General features: G+C 38.7%; 1 protein-coding gene across 3 annotated transcripts in view; it reads left to right on the top strand.

Annotated features, from left to right (window-relative positions):
• Positions 1-14,084, top strand: part of LOC124711815 (cytochrome P450 6j1-like) — a 111,863-nt gene extending 97,779 nt beyond the window's left edge. For all 3 annotated transcript variants that reach the window (XM_047242041.1, XM_047242039.1, XM_047242040.1), the window contains 3 exons: positions 2,855-3,076; positions 5,376-5,627; positions 13,079-14,084. In XM_047242041.1, coding sequence (XP_047097997.1) covers positions 2,855-3,076; positions 5,376-5,627; positions 13,079-13,266 — 662 coding nt within the window. In that variant the 3' untranslated portion in view covers positions 13,267-14,084. The remainder of the gene's footprint in view (positions 1-2,854; positions 3,077-5,375; positions 5,628-13,078) is intronic.
• Positions 14,085-14,638: the final 554 nt, after the last annotated feature.

Below are 14,638 nucleotides of genomic sequence, written 5' to 3'. Positions count from 1 at the left end.
CACTACGAAGTGCATGGTAGAAGTTAGTTCTCATTGAAGGACATATTAGGATTCCTTTGCATTCTATTAATGCGTAGAGCATGGTAAGATTAAGTGCTTAAGTGCCTGTGTGTGTATGCCAGTGTCTGTACAAGAAATACTTAGTGAACCATAGTGTATCAAGACACAAAGGAATTGAAGACATCAGCTGCCAGAGTGCACTTATTTAAATCAATAGGGAACGTTGAAAATTTATGCTGGACCGGGATTCAAACCCGTGTCTCCTGCTTACTGCGTAGATGCGCTGCCCGTACACCATCTGCACACAGTGATCATCGCAAGTACACGGATTACTCTAAGACCCTCCTGTGAGACCCAAATTCTCAACTTATCCTCACATTACTGATGTAGTGCCCCTTGGCTATTATCCCAATTACTCGTGACATTTCACTGGTTCTCATAAGAGTTCAAGGTTAACTTGCATCTGCACTGAAATGATCACTGACCGTCCCCACCTTAATTATATATGTGATATCTGTTCTTTTGGACATGTCCGAAAGAACTACACATATATTGTAGTACATTGCTAGATTTGTCACTTAATACTGGTTTTTGAAACTTTGTAAGTACATGTTTGTGAGGCAGTTGGAATCTGTCTTCAAGTGACTGCCAGTTCTGATTTTTCAGCATTTCTGTGACACCCTTATACAATTCAAACAAACCTGTTATTTTTTGTGCTACCCATTGTTGTTCCATATCCCCAGTTACTCCTGTTTTGCATGGGTCCCACTCTTCAGAAACATTCTATGATGAGTCACTGACTGTTTTGTAATAATCTCTTTCTCATATCCATATATTCATAGTATCCTACCAATGAACTGAAGTCTACTACCTACTTTAACTATACTTCAGCCTATCTAAACATTTCATTTCATGCCCATATAAACTGTTACACCCAGATATTTGTATAAAGTCTTTGATTCCAATTTTGACCTGCTGATACTGCAGGCTTAGGACACTATATTTTTGTGAAGCACATGGTTTTATATTCCTGAACAATTTGCCAGTCTTCGCACTACTTTGAAATCTTATCAAGATATGACCGAATATTTATGCAGCTTTTTTCAGCCAGTAATTCTCTGCAGATAACAGTATTATAATGAGTCTGAGATTACTATTAATATTATCTACCAGGTTATTAATATACAACATGAGCAGCGAAGGTCTCAGATTATATGAGGTCTGATGCCATCCCAGCTGTGTGACACACACCAAACAGTTCCATTCAGTATGGCGACAGGAGTAGCCTTTCTCCATTACAGCAGCTAGCTCTTGCTCAAGTGCTCTTTAGTGTGATTTTCATTGTCTTGTACTGGAAACTAGCCTGATGTTACACCTGGCTATCCTACAAAATAGGCAGCTAGTGCAATGGCACTAAGACCTGCACCGTACTGTTTGTGTAAACATGAGCTATAAGGATATTACATACAGTTGAGGACTAAATCTTACATACAGCTACCTACAAGAGCTCAGAATTGTTACATTTATTCCTTAAATTGGTTTCTTACATCATGTCAGTCTATAAGCTCTTGTAAGTTATCCAGTGCAAAACAATAAAACTCAATTTGGAATTATGTGTGGTATGTTGAACTGTAATGCAAACTATAAGAATAATTACCATACTGATTCTATGTACCTACCTAGTGTACATAGAAGGCTTATTTCTCCAGGTGCGGATATTTTTAACTGGTGCCTCACAGACAAGAGATTGGCTCAAATGGCTCTAAGCACTATGAGACTTAACATCTGAGGTCATCAGTCCTCTATACCTGGAATTACTTAAACCTAACTTACCTAAGGACATCACACACTTCCATGCCTGGGGCAGGATTCAAACCTGCGACCGTAGCAGCAGTGTGGTTCCGGACTGAAGCGCCTAGAATCGCTCGGCCACAGCTGCCGGCCAGTGATTGGAAATCAGGAACACAAAAACATATCTTTCTAGCTGCAATTGTTACGTATGTTATAGAAGGCAACAAGAAACTGAAAAGTATCATTACAAAAGCAGCTTCTTTAAAATTAGCAGGTTTTCTGCTAATTATGTCAGACAACATCAAAAAATGAAAAGTCCAGCATGGAACAGTGACAATATTATGAAAAGGATAGATTGCTAATCATTGTATAGAAATGTTGAGTCGCAGGCATGCACAACAAAAAGAGTGCCATACATTTAAACTTTCAGCTGAAAGGTCTTCTTCTGAAGTAGATAACGCACACACAAATGGTTCAAATGGCTCTGAGCACTATGGGACTTAACATCTGAGGTCATCAGTCCCCTAGAACTTAGAACTACTTAAACCTAACTAACCTAAGGACTACACACACATCCATGCCTGAGGCAGGATTCGAACCTGCCACCGTAGCAGTGCTGCGGTTCCAGACTGAAGAGCCTAGAACCGCTGGGCCACTCCGACCAGCAAACGCACACACATTCACAATTCACACACACATGACCACTGTCTCTGGTCACTGAAACCAGACTGTGGACTGCAACAGCGGTCTTTTTGTTGCACCTGTCTGTAACTCAATGTCTCCTCTATATGGTTCTTATGTAGGACACTAATTTGCTTACTTTTTAAGTGCTAATAAAAATGGCAAGTCCCTTTAACATGTGACAAAGATTGTTTTCATTTAATTTTCTTCTAATGTAATAAGCAACTGCTGTTCATTATAGCTGACCTTCTTTGTAAATGTATGTTTAGATTTGTTTCACATTCCTTAGAATGTTGTTATTGGAACATGAGGATGAATGAATGAAAGAATGAATTACAAGAAAATGTTTTTCATACTGAGATAACACTGAATATTTTTTCAGGGATGGATAATGAAGATATAGTAGCACAAGTGTTTATTTTTCTTGTGGCAGGATTTGAGACTTCCAGTTCAACAATGATGTTTACATTGTATGAGCTTGCTCAGCATCCAGATGTACAAGATAAACTAAGACACAATATAGTGACCTCACTGTCAAAACATGATGGCAAAATGACATATGATGCTATCCTGGAAATGACATACCTTCATATGGTCATTGCTGGTAAGTTGGAACTATTAATGAAGTATGTAAGTTAATTAAAAATTAATTGGGGAGCCCATGTTGTTCAGGAATACCAGCAACCTTTCAAGTTTAATAACAGTTTGTTTACCATTATAGATGCTCCTCTGTTAAAAAATGTAGTGGGACCAGTTCAGTTCTTTTTGTATAGGAATGATCTAAGCTTAAACATAGATGCTCTGAACCAGTTGGTAACAATATAGAAATCCAATTCTGTGGGTTATGACTACAAAGCAATGTAAAATGGAATAAACATATAGAATATGTAAATGCAAAATTTAATAAGACCTGTTACCTTCTTTTCTCAATAAAGTCCTGCTGTAGTAATTTGTTAGTGGCAATCTACACCCAATACTAATGGATACTCCTCCACTTTACTTGACAAATTAAGATATAGAACACTCCCCGGAGCACTGCAAGCTATCTTTAAGCATGCAATTCATCAAAAGTCCAGTTTGTGCAATGCCAGAGTCCAGCCAGTTACTGACAGAGTCCAAAGAGTAAACACCCATAAACAAAGTCTATAGCAAGAACCAAACCAATAGACCAACCGGGACACATTGGATCAACCCTGCAAAATAATTGAAATTGGCACAGATTGACTCTGGTCTGGCTTGTACAAGGTGTGTTGAAAAAGTAAGGTGACTTTACATTTTTATGAAAAAATATTTATTTACTCATCAGTATCCATGTTGCCCCTTTCAAAGTAATGCCCCACATATACAATACACTTGTGCCAATGCTCCTTCAATCCTTGACTCACTTCTCATAAGCACTTTTTGGTGCAGCCTTGAGTGCTTCCAGCAATGCAGATTTTATTTCCTCAATCACTGAAAATCTTTGTCCTTTAGTTTTGCGAGCAGGAAAAAGTTGCAGGGGGCCAAATCCGTTGAATATGATGGCTGAGGCATGATTGTCCTGCTATTTTTGGCCAAAAAATCTCTCACAAGCAACAATGAATGATCAGGTGTATTGTGATACAAAAGCCATGAATTGCTTTTCCACAATTCCGGACTTTTTTGCATATTGCTTCTTGCAAATGATGCATAACATCAAGGTAATACTCCTTATTGACCAAACAACATTAAGGCAAAAATTCATGATGCATAACACCATGGTAACTGAAAAAACAGTGAACAAAACTTTGACATTTGATCGAACTTGGCGTGCTTTTTTCGGTCTTGGCTCTCCGGGTTGCTTCCATTGAGACGATTGGGCTTTGGTTTCAGCATCATCACTCACATCACTCAAGAGCTCCTGAGTGATGCTCATGCAGTGGTTCTTCTGATCAAAACTGAGAAATTTTGGAACAAACTTCACTGACACACGTCTCATCCCCAAAACATCCAAAAAAAATTGCATGACATGAGCAGAGCCATTCTCAGCAACTTCTCTTACAACAATTCAAAGATTTTCCAAAACAATTTTCTTCACATCTTTGACGTTATCATTTGTTGATGTGCTGGGACATCCAGAGTGAGGTTCATCATTGGCATCTTCTCAGCCATCTTGGAAGATGCATACTCCCATATGCCACTGTCACTATTTCAAGTGTTTTAGAGCACTACACTCCATTTTTCATACAAAATTTGATGCAAATTCTTTGCTCCACTTTCTATAATAATCTAAAATCGCCAAGCCCACTAAAACACGTCTAACCTTTCTATCTGCAATTCATTATATATGATGTACACTTGAAACTAAGAACATATTTTTGAGGCATGTGTACCGACATGAAAAAAGAAAAAAAAAAAAAAAAATCGAAATTTGAATGTATGTTGCCCATTTGAAAAGTCACCTTACTTTTTGAACAACCCTCATAACCCTCATCAGAGGGCACTTGTGGTGACATGTGCTGTCTAGGCTGTGCAATATCCTGACCTGCTTGATCACATGATTTCTCTTTCTGTGGAACAAACTGATGGGTCAAAAATATTACTGCTGCTATCCCTGAGGCACAGCTGCTACATGTCTCATGGTTTGATGAATTGAGCACAGCGACAAAGACAGTTTTATTTTATCCACCCTGTACACCTGCTGGAGAACCAGTGTGACAGCATGATCATAATATACTGCTAATTAGCATGCAAACAGAAAATATGTCCTAATGTAAACAGTACTCACTGTTTCAGGAAACATGCCGTTTTGATCCCTACCAAACTCTAATACTGCCTCAGTTTCTAAATAACCAATTTATGTAATCGTATAATTGGCTTATACAAGTTGGAAACAAATTTTGTGGCAAACTAATGTAAAAACTCTTTTTTTTTTTTTTTTACAGAGACTCTTCGCTTATACCCTCCATTACCATTTATTGATCGTGAAGTGACAAAGGACTATGTTATTCCTGGAACTGGTATTGGCCTTCCAAAAGGCATGGGGGTAGTAGTGTCATTACTTGGCCTGCACAGGGATGCTCTATTCTGGGATAACCCAGAGGAGTTTGTGCCAGAACGATTCAACAGACAGAAACAAAATAATATACCAAATTATGTGTACATGCCGTTTGGGATTGGACCACGAAACTGTATTGGTAAGTAAATATTCCTCAGATGAACTTGTTACATCATAGAGGCAGAGGAAGATGACAAACTGTCACATATATGAATTTTTTCATGTAGGTCAGAGATGGTAACTGACCTACCCTCTCTGGTGCCTCCCCCCTCCATTTTTGTGCACCCTCATGCTCACTGAAGTGGTCAATCTCATCCTGAGACTTGTGTGACCTATCCTTTCTTATTAAACTTTCCCAACCTATTCATCTCTGCTCCCCAAGCAAAGAAATATTAATTCTGAAAACTAAATAGTTTGTTGCTTTTACTTTTATACGTTTCTGTTGATTGTACTACACGTTTCTCCTCCTGAAGGTAAATTTGGCGTTAACGGGATACGGCAGCAGACAACCAATGCAAGTGCCCTTGCTAACAGCAGATCACTTGCAGCACCCTTCCTGGGCTTGTGACCATATCAGTTGGAGCCTACATGACTGAAAAACCAAGGCCTGGTCAGATGAGTCCCAAATTTCAGTTGGTAAGAGCTGGTGAAAGTGTTTGACTGTGGCACAGATCCCAGAAAACAGTAGTCCAAAGTTGTCAGTAAGGCACTCTGCAAGCCGGTGGTGGGTCCATAATTGTGTTGGATGTGCTTACACAGAATAGACAGGGTTTTCTGGTCCAATTGAACCAATAATTGACTGGAAATGGATATCTTTGGCTGCTTGGAGACCATTTGCAGCTATTCGTGGACACTATGTTCCCAAACAACAATGGAATTTTTATGGATTACAATGCACTATGTCACTGGGCCACAATTGTTCATGACTGACTTGAAGAATACTCTGGGAAGTTCGAGCAAATGATTTGACCACCCAGATCACCTGACAAGAATCCATTGAACATTTATGTGACATAATTGAGAGATCAGTTCATGCATAAAATCCTGCACCAGCAACACCTTCACAATTAGGGACAGTTATAGAGACTATATGGCTCAGTATTTCTGCAGGGGACTTCCAACGACTTGTTGAGTCCGTGCCATGTCAAGCTGCTGCACTACATTGGGCTAAAGGAGGTCTGACACAATGTTATGAGGTCTCCCATGACTTTTGTTACCTCAGGGTATGACATATACGGCCTACCAACAGATAGCTCTTCCAGATACTCTTGCAGTTTTACTTCCGTGCTACACTTTGTTTTCTTCTGAGAGTTATTCATTCTTTCATTCACTTACATTTTGTGTTCCACAAGTCCCTCCTTTTGGGATGTGGAACAGCAAGTTGTCATTAAATAGGTAAAAGCAACCAGACAAGAATGGTACCAGAAATGTGAAAATGGAGAATGATGCACAAGATGAGGGTAAGGAGAAAAGTAGTTTGCTTTGCCCAAAGATGACACTGCTTTCAATGACATTTGGTATTTTTGAGTTGGTGCATGCTACATAAGAACATGAGCCAAGTGCCACCATGACCCGCAGAACAGTTTCATTTATATGGTTTATTAATGCAGTAATGTTGTGTATGTCTGGTCCAAATGGGGAAACCAGGATACTTGGCAATAATAAAAGTCTTCATTTTGGATGGAAATTCATGCAAATTTTATCACACTTCTTAAAGAACCTACTCCTTCATTTCAGGGAGTTAAGAAATGGGTAGCTGAACTCATTGTGGCTGTAGTTACCTTGAAAATGATTTATGTGAAGGACACCTCAAAAATTACAACCACAGATTAAAAAGATGGGAGTAATTAGTCAAACTATCTTCTGCAAGATATTCCTCATGTTCAGTGGTGAGTTACGGAACATTATGCTCTAGTTTTCTGAAAACTTAACCTTCACATCTCCTCAAAACACTCTTAATTAATTTGTAGCTATCTAGGCATGGCCTCAAACCACTAAATGAATCTAGTTGTGGTCTGAAGCCATTAAGTGCAGTCTCCAAGAGATGCATCCTTGGGAAAATTCTTCAGGAATATTTTGTGCACAAACAGTTACTATCATGCTGGATTATAATCTACACACATCAAAAAAAGTTTTGCATCACCTCAGTTCCCAGAACTCCTGAAGATAGATGTTGACTGTGGATATTGTATCACAGGCACAGTCCCTTTGACTGTTCAGAGGTGTCACATAACCCACCCAAAGATGTAAACAACCATGCATGAGCAGCAGCCGATCAGTTCCAGTCATTCCACCAGGAAGGAGGGGCATGGCTAGTGTTGTCTGTTGTTCAACCATGCCTAGACGGTCAATACTGCGGTTTGATCATGTCCACATTGTTACTTAGTACCAGAAAGGTCTCTCAACAAGGGAAGTGTCCAGGTGTCTCAGAATGAACCAAAGTGAAGTTGTTCGGACATGGAGAAGATACAGAGAAACAGGAACTGTCGATGACATGCCTCGCTCAGGCCACTCAACGGCTACTATTGCAGTGGATGACCACTAACTATGGAGTATGGCTTGGAGGAACCCTGACAGCAACACCACCATGCTGAATAATACTTTTCGTGCAGCCACAGGATGTCGTGTTACAACTCAAACTGTGTGCAATAGGCTGCATGATGCACAACTTCACTCCCGAAGTCCGTGGCAAGGTCCACCTTTGTAACCAAGACCCCATGCAGTGCTGTACAGATGGGCCCCAACAGCATGTCGAATGGACCACACAGGAGTGGCATCAAGTTTTCTTCAGCGATGAGTGTCGCAAATGTCTTCAATAAGACAATCATAGGAGATGCCTTAGACACACTGTCCAGTGAGTGCAGCAAGGTGGAGGTTCCTTGCTGTTTTGGGGAGGCAGTATGTGGGGCCGATGTATGCCGCTGGTGGTCAGGTCATGGAAGGCGCTGTAACGGCTGTACGATACGTGAATGCCATCCTCCAAGCGATAGTACAACCATATCGGCAGCATATTGGTGAGGCATTCGTCTTCATGGAGGACAATTTGCGCCGCCCCCCCCCCCCCCCCCCCCGTTCTCATCTTGTGAATGACTTCCTTCAGGATAAAGACATCACTCAACTAGAGTGGCCAGCATGTTCTCCAGACATTAACCGTATCGAACGTGCCCGGGATAGATTGAAAAGGGCTTTTTATGGATAACATGACCCACCAACCACTCTGAGGGATCTATGCCGAATCGCCATTTAGGAGTGAGACAATCTGGACCAACAGTGCCTTGACGAACTTGTAGATAGTATGCCATGACGAATACAGGCGTGCATCAATTCAAGAGGACATGCTACTGGGTATTGGAGGTGCCGGTGTGTACAGCAATCTGGACCACCACCTCTGAAGGCCTCGCTGTATGGTGGTACAATATGCAACGTGTGCTTTTCATGAGCAATAGAAAGGGCAAAAATGATGTTTATGTTGATCTCTACTACAATTTTCTCTACAGGTTCCAGAACTCTTGGAACTGAGGTGATGCAAAAGTTTTTTTGATGTGTGTATATACATAGTGTATCATACTTAATAGCGAAAACTGACACGCATGAAAATTTACAGTAGTAGAAGGAAAAACATTCCAGTAAACATAAAGTGGCAATTGAGCTGTTTGTGAGGTAATTGCAAATCTGTAGTCATGAACTGCCACTGACTTCAGTACAAAGCATTGTCCTAGTTAGTACAAATGCATTTGAAATGTAAACTTTTCAATTAAATACCCTTCTAATTCAGCTCAAATTTTACTCATGACCTACTGTAACAAGAAATACAATACTGCTTCAGAGCATTAAGTTACAATTTACTGTACACTCGTACCTGTAAAAGAGGTTGTTGGAATGTCATCCTTCCATTTTGGTGTAACGTTGCAATCATCTCTTTAGTCAGTTAGGAATTTTTCAAACATTTGCAGATCATTTCATAAATTTTGATCAGACTGTACAATTTGCGGCTTCAGCTCTTCTACCACACCAATGGGAGTACTTTACAGTTCACATTTGAGATGAAGCTACAGGACTGAGGTCCAGTCATCTTGGAGACCAAGTTACATGCCTATTCAGCCTATCCATTTTGGACCACATTGGTGCATTAGATGTGATGGCGACCATCAAGTATGTATTTTTCTCATCCATGGGTCATTGGTGAAATTTCATGCCAAGTGTGGACTTAATCAAAAAGCTTATGTTTTTAATACAGTTCTTGTAACTAAGGAAACAGTTCATAATGAAGTCAGTTGGAGTTTCATAAACAGCTAGCAGACACATGTTTAGTAGAATGTTTTTGCTTTTATTATTGCATACTTTCCTCCATGTCAGTTTTCACTATTAATTATGACACAGTCACTGTATTTTGACTCGTTGTAACTTAACATATCAATCTGTTAACAGAACTGCAAATACTGTCCTTTCCCTCCCTGGGCTACATAACAAGGCATTCACAACTACAATCTCATTAGTACACATTGACGTGTGTAGGATTTGAGAGATGGCTTGCAATCCAGCATGTTTACTTCCTCTTGAAGTTTGCTGTAAATAATTCACTGCTGTTCAAAAGGAACAATGATGCACATAATTACAATGCCAGAAGGAAAAATGACACTCATTACTAGACACTAAGGTTGTCCGTAACACAAGAAAGGGTGCACAATGCTGCTACAAAATTTTTGCTCACTTACCCAGTGACATAAAATGTTTGATAGGCAGTGGAGTTAAATTTGAAAACAAACTGAAAAAGTTTCTTCTTAACAACTCTGATTCCATATGAGAATTTTTATTTTATAATATGTAAAAGATGGTGAGTAGTAAGAATTACTAACTCTCATCTGTATCTAAGAAAATTACTTGTAAATGGTCAGTATGTAGCCATATTTGCATAATCACATCTGTATCTAAGGAGAAAAACTTGTAAATGGTCAGCATTTAGCCATATTTGCTTATGAATGTATAATGTGAATGTGAAATGACTCACTCCACATCATTCCAATTAATTGTACAAATTGTCCATGGTACATGTAACTAACTAACTATCTAACCAATCGACCAACCAAACAACCAATCAGTGGCACACAAATAGCAACTACTGCAGTATGCGCTGTGAGTACCCTCCTATTTTATCAACATGAAATGCAGTTTCTTTGGTAAAGACATTGCTAGGCAACCTAACCAATATTCATCTTGAAGGACATTTACATAGCTTTTTAATCTGTGGTATCAAACATGGATTGTGCCTATGACAGGAGATGAATACGATTAAGGAGGAGGAGGAGTCCTAAAATGGCATAGTTCACTGCTTGAGGACTGGCTTCCACTCAGACTCCATTTTAAATCACAAAAATTATCATTCAGAAGTGTCCCTATGTATGCTACCCACCGTATTTACTCGAATCTAAGCCGCACTCGAATCTAAGCCGCACCTGAAAAATGAGACTCGAAATAAAGGGAAAAAAAAATTCCCGAATCTAAGCCGAACCTGAAATTTGAGACTCGAAATTCAAGGGGAGAGAGAAGTTTTATGCTGCAACTCCAAATCGAAACAAAGTTGGTCCATTGCAATATGAGACACAATTTAGGTCGAATGAATGACGATACACCTACAGTAGTTTGGTTTGAGTCGTAAGCTTAGCAGTTAAGCTTTACCAGGTAGCCATTGCTATGCGTCAGAAGCTCCGTCCGTATTTATATGGGTACCCTTTCTTTTTCACGTGCTTTGTCCGGTTTGAATCAATTGCTTATTTTGCTTTGATCTGATAAGTGTCATTCTCTTTGTTTTAGGTGTTTACGTCACTCTAAGCTGAAAATGCATTACTGTACTGTGTCATGCACTGTTTGTCGCATTCTGATAGTGCGTGTTCACGGCCTGTCGGCGCTCGCAGCATGGCTTGCTTTTGTGCGCGCTACCGCCGCTTACAATTAAAAAAAAAACAAAGAAAGAGAGGAATCGTCTCATTAGCAAAACAATGGCAAGAGAATGCTATTTGTTGTTACTTACACTGCTGCTTTCTTTGATAATGATCAACAAGAACCAAATAATAGACTGCGTATGATAGAACATGTTCTGAACGAGAGTTGGGCGAAAATTTTTCCCCGTTTGAAAATCTTTGTGGCCGCTTCTTTAGTACATCAAATTCTGCACGGAAATTAGAGTCATCTTAGATTTAAAAATCTAGTCAGTTGCTGTGCTTCATTTCTGACTGTATCACTACTAGGCATAAGAATAATACGAATATAAACATGACAGGATACGTATATTCTTCCGCGTTTGCTGTTGTCTCACTCTAGTTTCTTAGTTTATTAGGCAGACAGGATTTAAATGAGATAGCAGCAAACACGAAAGAATACATACCAAAATGTTTATATTCGTATTATTTTTATGGTGAAGAGAATACTGTATGTGATTCACTTTTCATCAGGTTCTTATTAGCAACCATCACTTCTCACAGGTAGGAAAAAATTCAGAACGTAGAGTTGGCCATATTGACAAACATCCCAAACAGTCTTGCCAGTTGGATTTTCGTAGTACATTGTAATTCTGCTACATTCGAAGATGAACAATGCGGAATTTATATTTACTTCGTTGGATAATGTATGAGAATGCAGTGGTCAAAACTCGGGTCGGAGGAAAAAAAGCTCGTCTTCCACCTTTTTTTTTAAAAAACATTTATTTACTGACACAGAGGTTCTGGTGCCAGTATTTATCTTTGTGCCTACAAAGCATGCCTGTGTAGCGCTACATATATTCGACGGCAGAACTTCCGCTTGCTTTGCACTCGATTCTAAGCCGCAGGCGGTTTTTTGGATTACAAAAACCGGAAAAAAAGTGCGGCTTAGATTCGAGTAAATACGGTAGCTCACAGTGGCTGAATACCACTCAGAGCTGAATGAAGACCCTGCTATTTGATGCACATTGTTGAAACTTGCAGCAGTACATTAGAGTGGATTTTGTATGTCTTTCTTGATAGCAACAATGGACTGTAATACCGTCATTCCAAGACATCTATCAATAACTGGCCATTAATACCACAGTCAATAAAAAAATATTATCCTTTCCCATTGAAGAAATAGTCAGAGAACATACACAACAAAAAGAAGCAGTGTCTATGTCTTTAATCAGTATTTTGTGTGCAGGACAGCCAATAAACACCAGAAAAATCTACTCCAATCTTTTGAAACATGGACACTAACATGATACTTTCTCATTTCATTCTCTGGGAAGAGTGAGCATGATGACTTCACAAGTCCAGGGTATTACATGAATTGTAATTCTTTTTTTATACAAACTGCTGATTATTTTCCATTCAGCAATCCCAATCGGCATGATGTAACAGATAAGCTTAAATTGCAAATATGCGAATCTCACTTACCATGTTCTGTATCTTTAATGCATCCAACTTTTCATGCCTTCCCAAAATTCCTACTGATATACCCACACACACAAATTTAAAAAATCTCATCTGAAGCACTTTGCCCTATCCTTTCATCACTTATTTGCTCTTTAACTTACACCAAAATGTTTTCATAACACAAAGTTCATCAGTAGCCCTTTTTTTTCAGGTATGAGGATGGGTCAGATGCAGATCAGAGTTGGAATAGCACACATCATGGCAAATTTCAGTGTACATCTTGCACCATCTACTCCAAATTCTTTACAGATGGATCCAAGTCATGCAGTGCTGACTCCCAGGGGTGACCTTCCCCTTTTGTTCAAAAAACTCAAGCCCTTTCCAGCTATGAAACAATGATCACATAAAACCATACTAGAGTAAAAGGCAAAATCAGCCTTGACAATAGTTATATTGGAAAAATTAGCCATTCTTACATAATGCTTAGTTAATATGACTGTTCAGAAATGATAAAAACTGAGAATATAACTTTCACTTTGGATAGAGTCACAGTCACTCATTAGTAAGCCACACCACAGTAAAGGTTAAAAAAAGATAGAATAGAAAAATGGATCAAACAGTGCAATAAAGAATAAGTCAAATGGGAATCACAGAGCAGAGAGCAATTTTTGCTGGTAATAGATAAATGAATTTGACAACAGTTGTGTAAATGAAATGTTCAAACAAGTTTTGTAAATCTACCACTGTCATGATTTTTATGATAATGTCAATGATTTGGCAAAGCAGCCACATGTGGTACTACCACAGTCACTTTGATACAGTGGGACAAGAGGAACAGGGGAGGAAGGGGGCCATAAACTAAAATACTTTGATTACAGCACCCGCGTCTGACATTTTTGTTTATCTCCAAAAAATTACTCTTCTGAGAACATAATGTTGACAGTAAAAGATTGTATTAACTATTTAAAAAATAGGCTTATGATATTTCACATCAACCAGAATATCAAACTTACCAACTATCAATAATTGTGACACAATTTTTGACTGAATCAGCTACACGTGATTGTCATGAATTTTTATTAACATAAGGTAATGAATTAACTAAACACTAAAATGTAATTTATTTTTGTGTTATATGAGTCAATTTCTTAATTTCAGACAGCTAGTGAAAGCATTTTCTTCATATGTCTGCTATCTTAAAGGCACATTACTCAAGATATGCCCACTTGTAAACTTTGAATAAATGTTGGAAAGTGAGACAAATTGTTTTATTACTTGTTCCTCTACTTTGATTTCTTAACCTGAAAATTCAATAAAGGTATGAAGGTGATGTACAAGATTTTTTTAAACTTTAACTGAGTTGCAGGATGCAGGGAAAATCAGGTTTTAACATCGCATCGACAGTGAGATTGTTAGCAGGGTTGCCACAAATTTCCCCAAGTGAAATTCCCTAATATTTCGCTGATTTCCAGGCACCTTTCGGGATTTTTCCCTGGCAAATTTTGAGATCTCAAGGATAAGTTAAGACATAAGTTGACAATCCGTCTTTTCAGCTATGGTACAAGAAACAATAGTGCAAATGAGGAAACATATATTAAAAAAAAAAAAAAAGTTTAAAGCACATGGCATTTCCTGATGTGAGCAAAAATGTTAAGTACTAACATCAACATCTTTTGTAATGAACTGTTTTTAGATGGCGAAAGCAAACCAAATAGTATGTATGTTTCACTGATGTTATTTTATTTCAATAAAACAAAAGACATTTGGTGAC

This window comes from Schistocerca piceifrons, chromosome 8 (genome assembly GCF_021461385.2).
Source record: "Schistocerca piceifrons isolate TAMUIC-IGC-003096 chromosome 8, iqSchPice1.1, whole genome shotgun sequence".
Lineage (NCBI taxonomy): Eukaryota > Metazoa > Arthropoda > Insecta > Orthoptera > Acrididae > Schistocerca > Schistocerca piceifrons.
The sequence above is the reverse complement of the archived record's forward strand: the minus strand, read 5'-3'. Positions and strand labels throughout refer to the sequence as shown.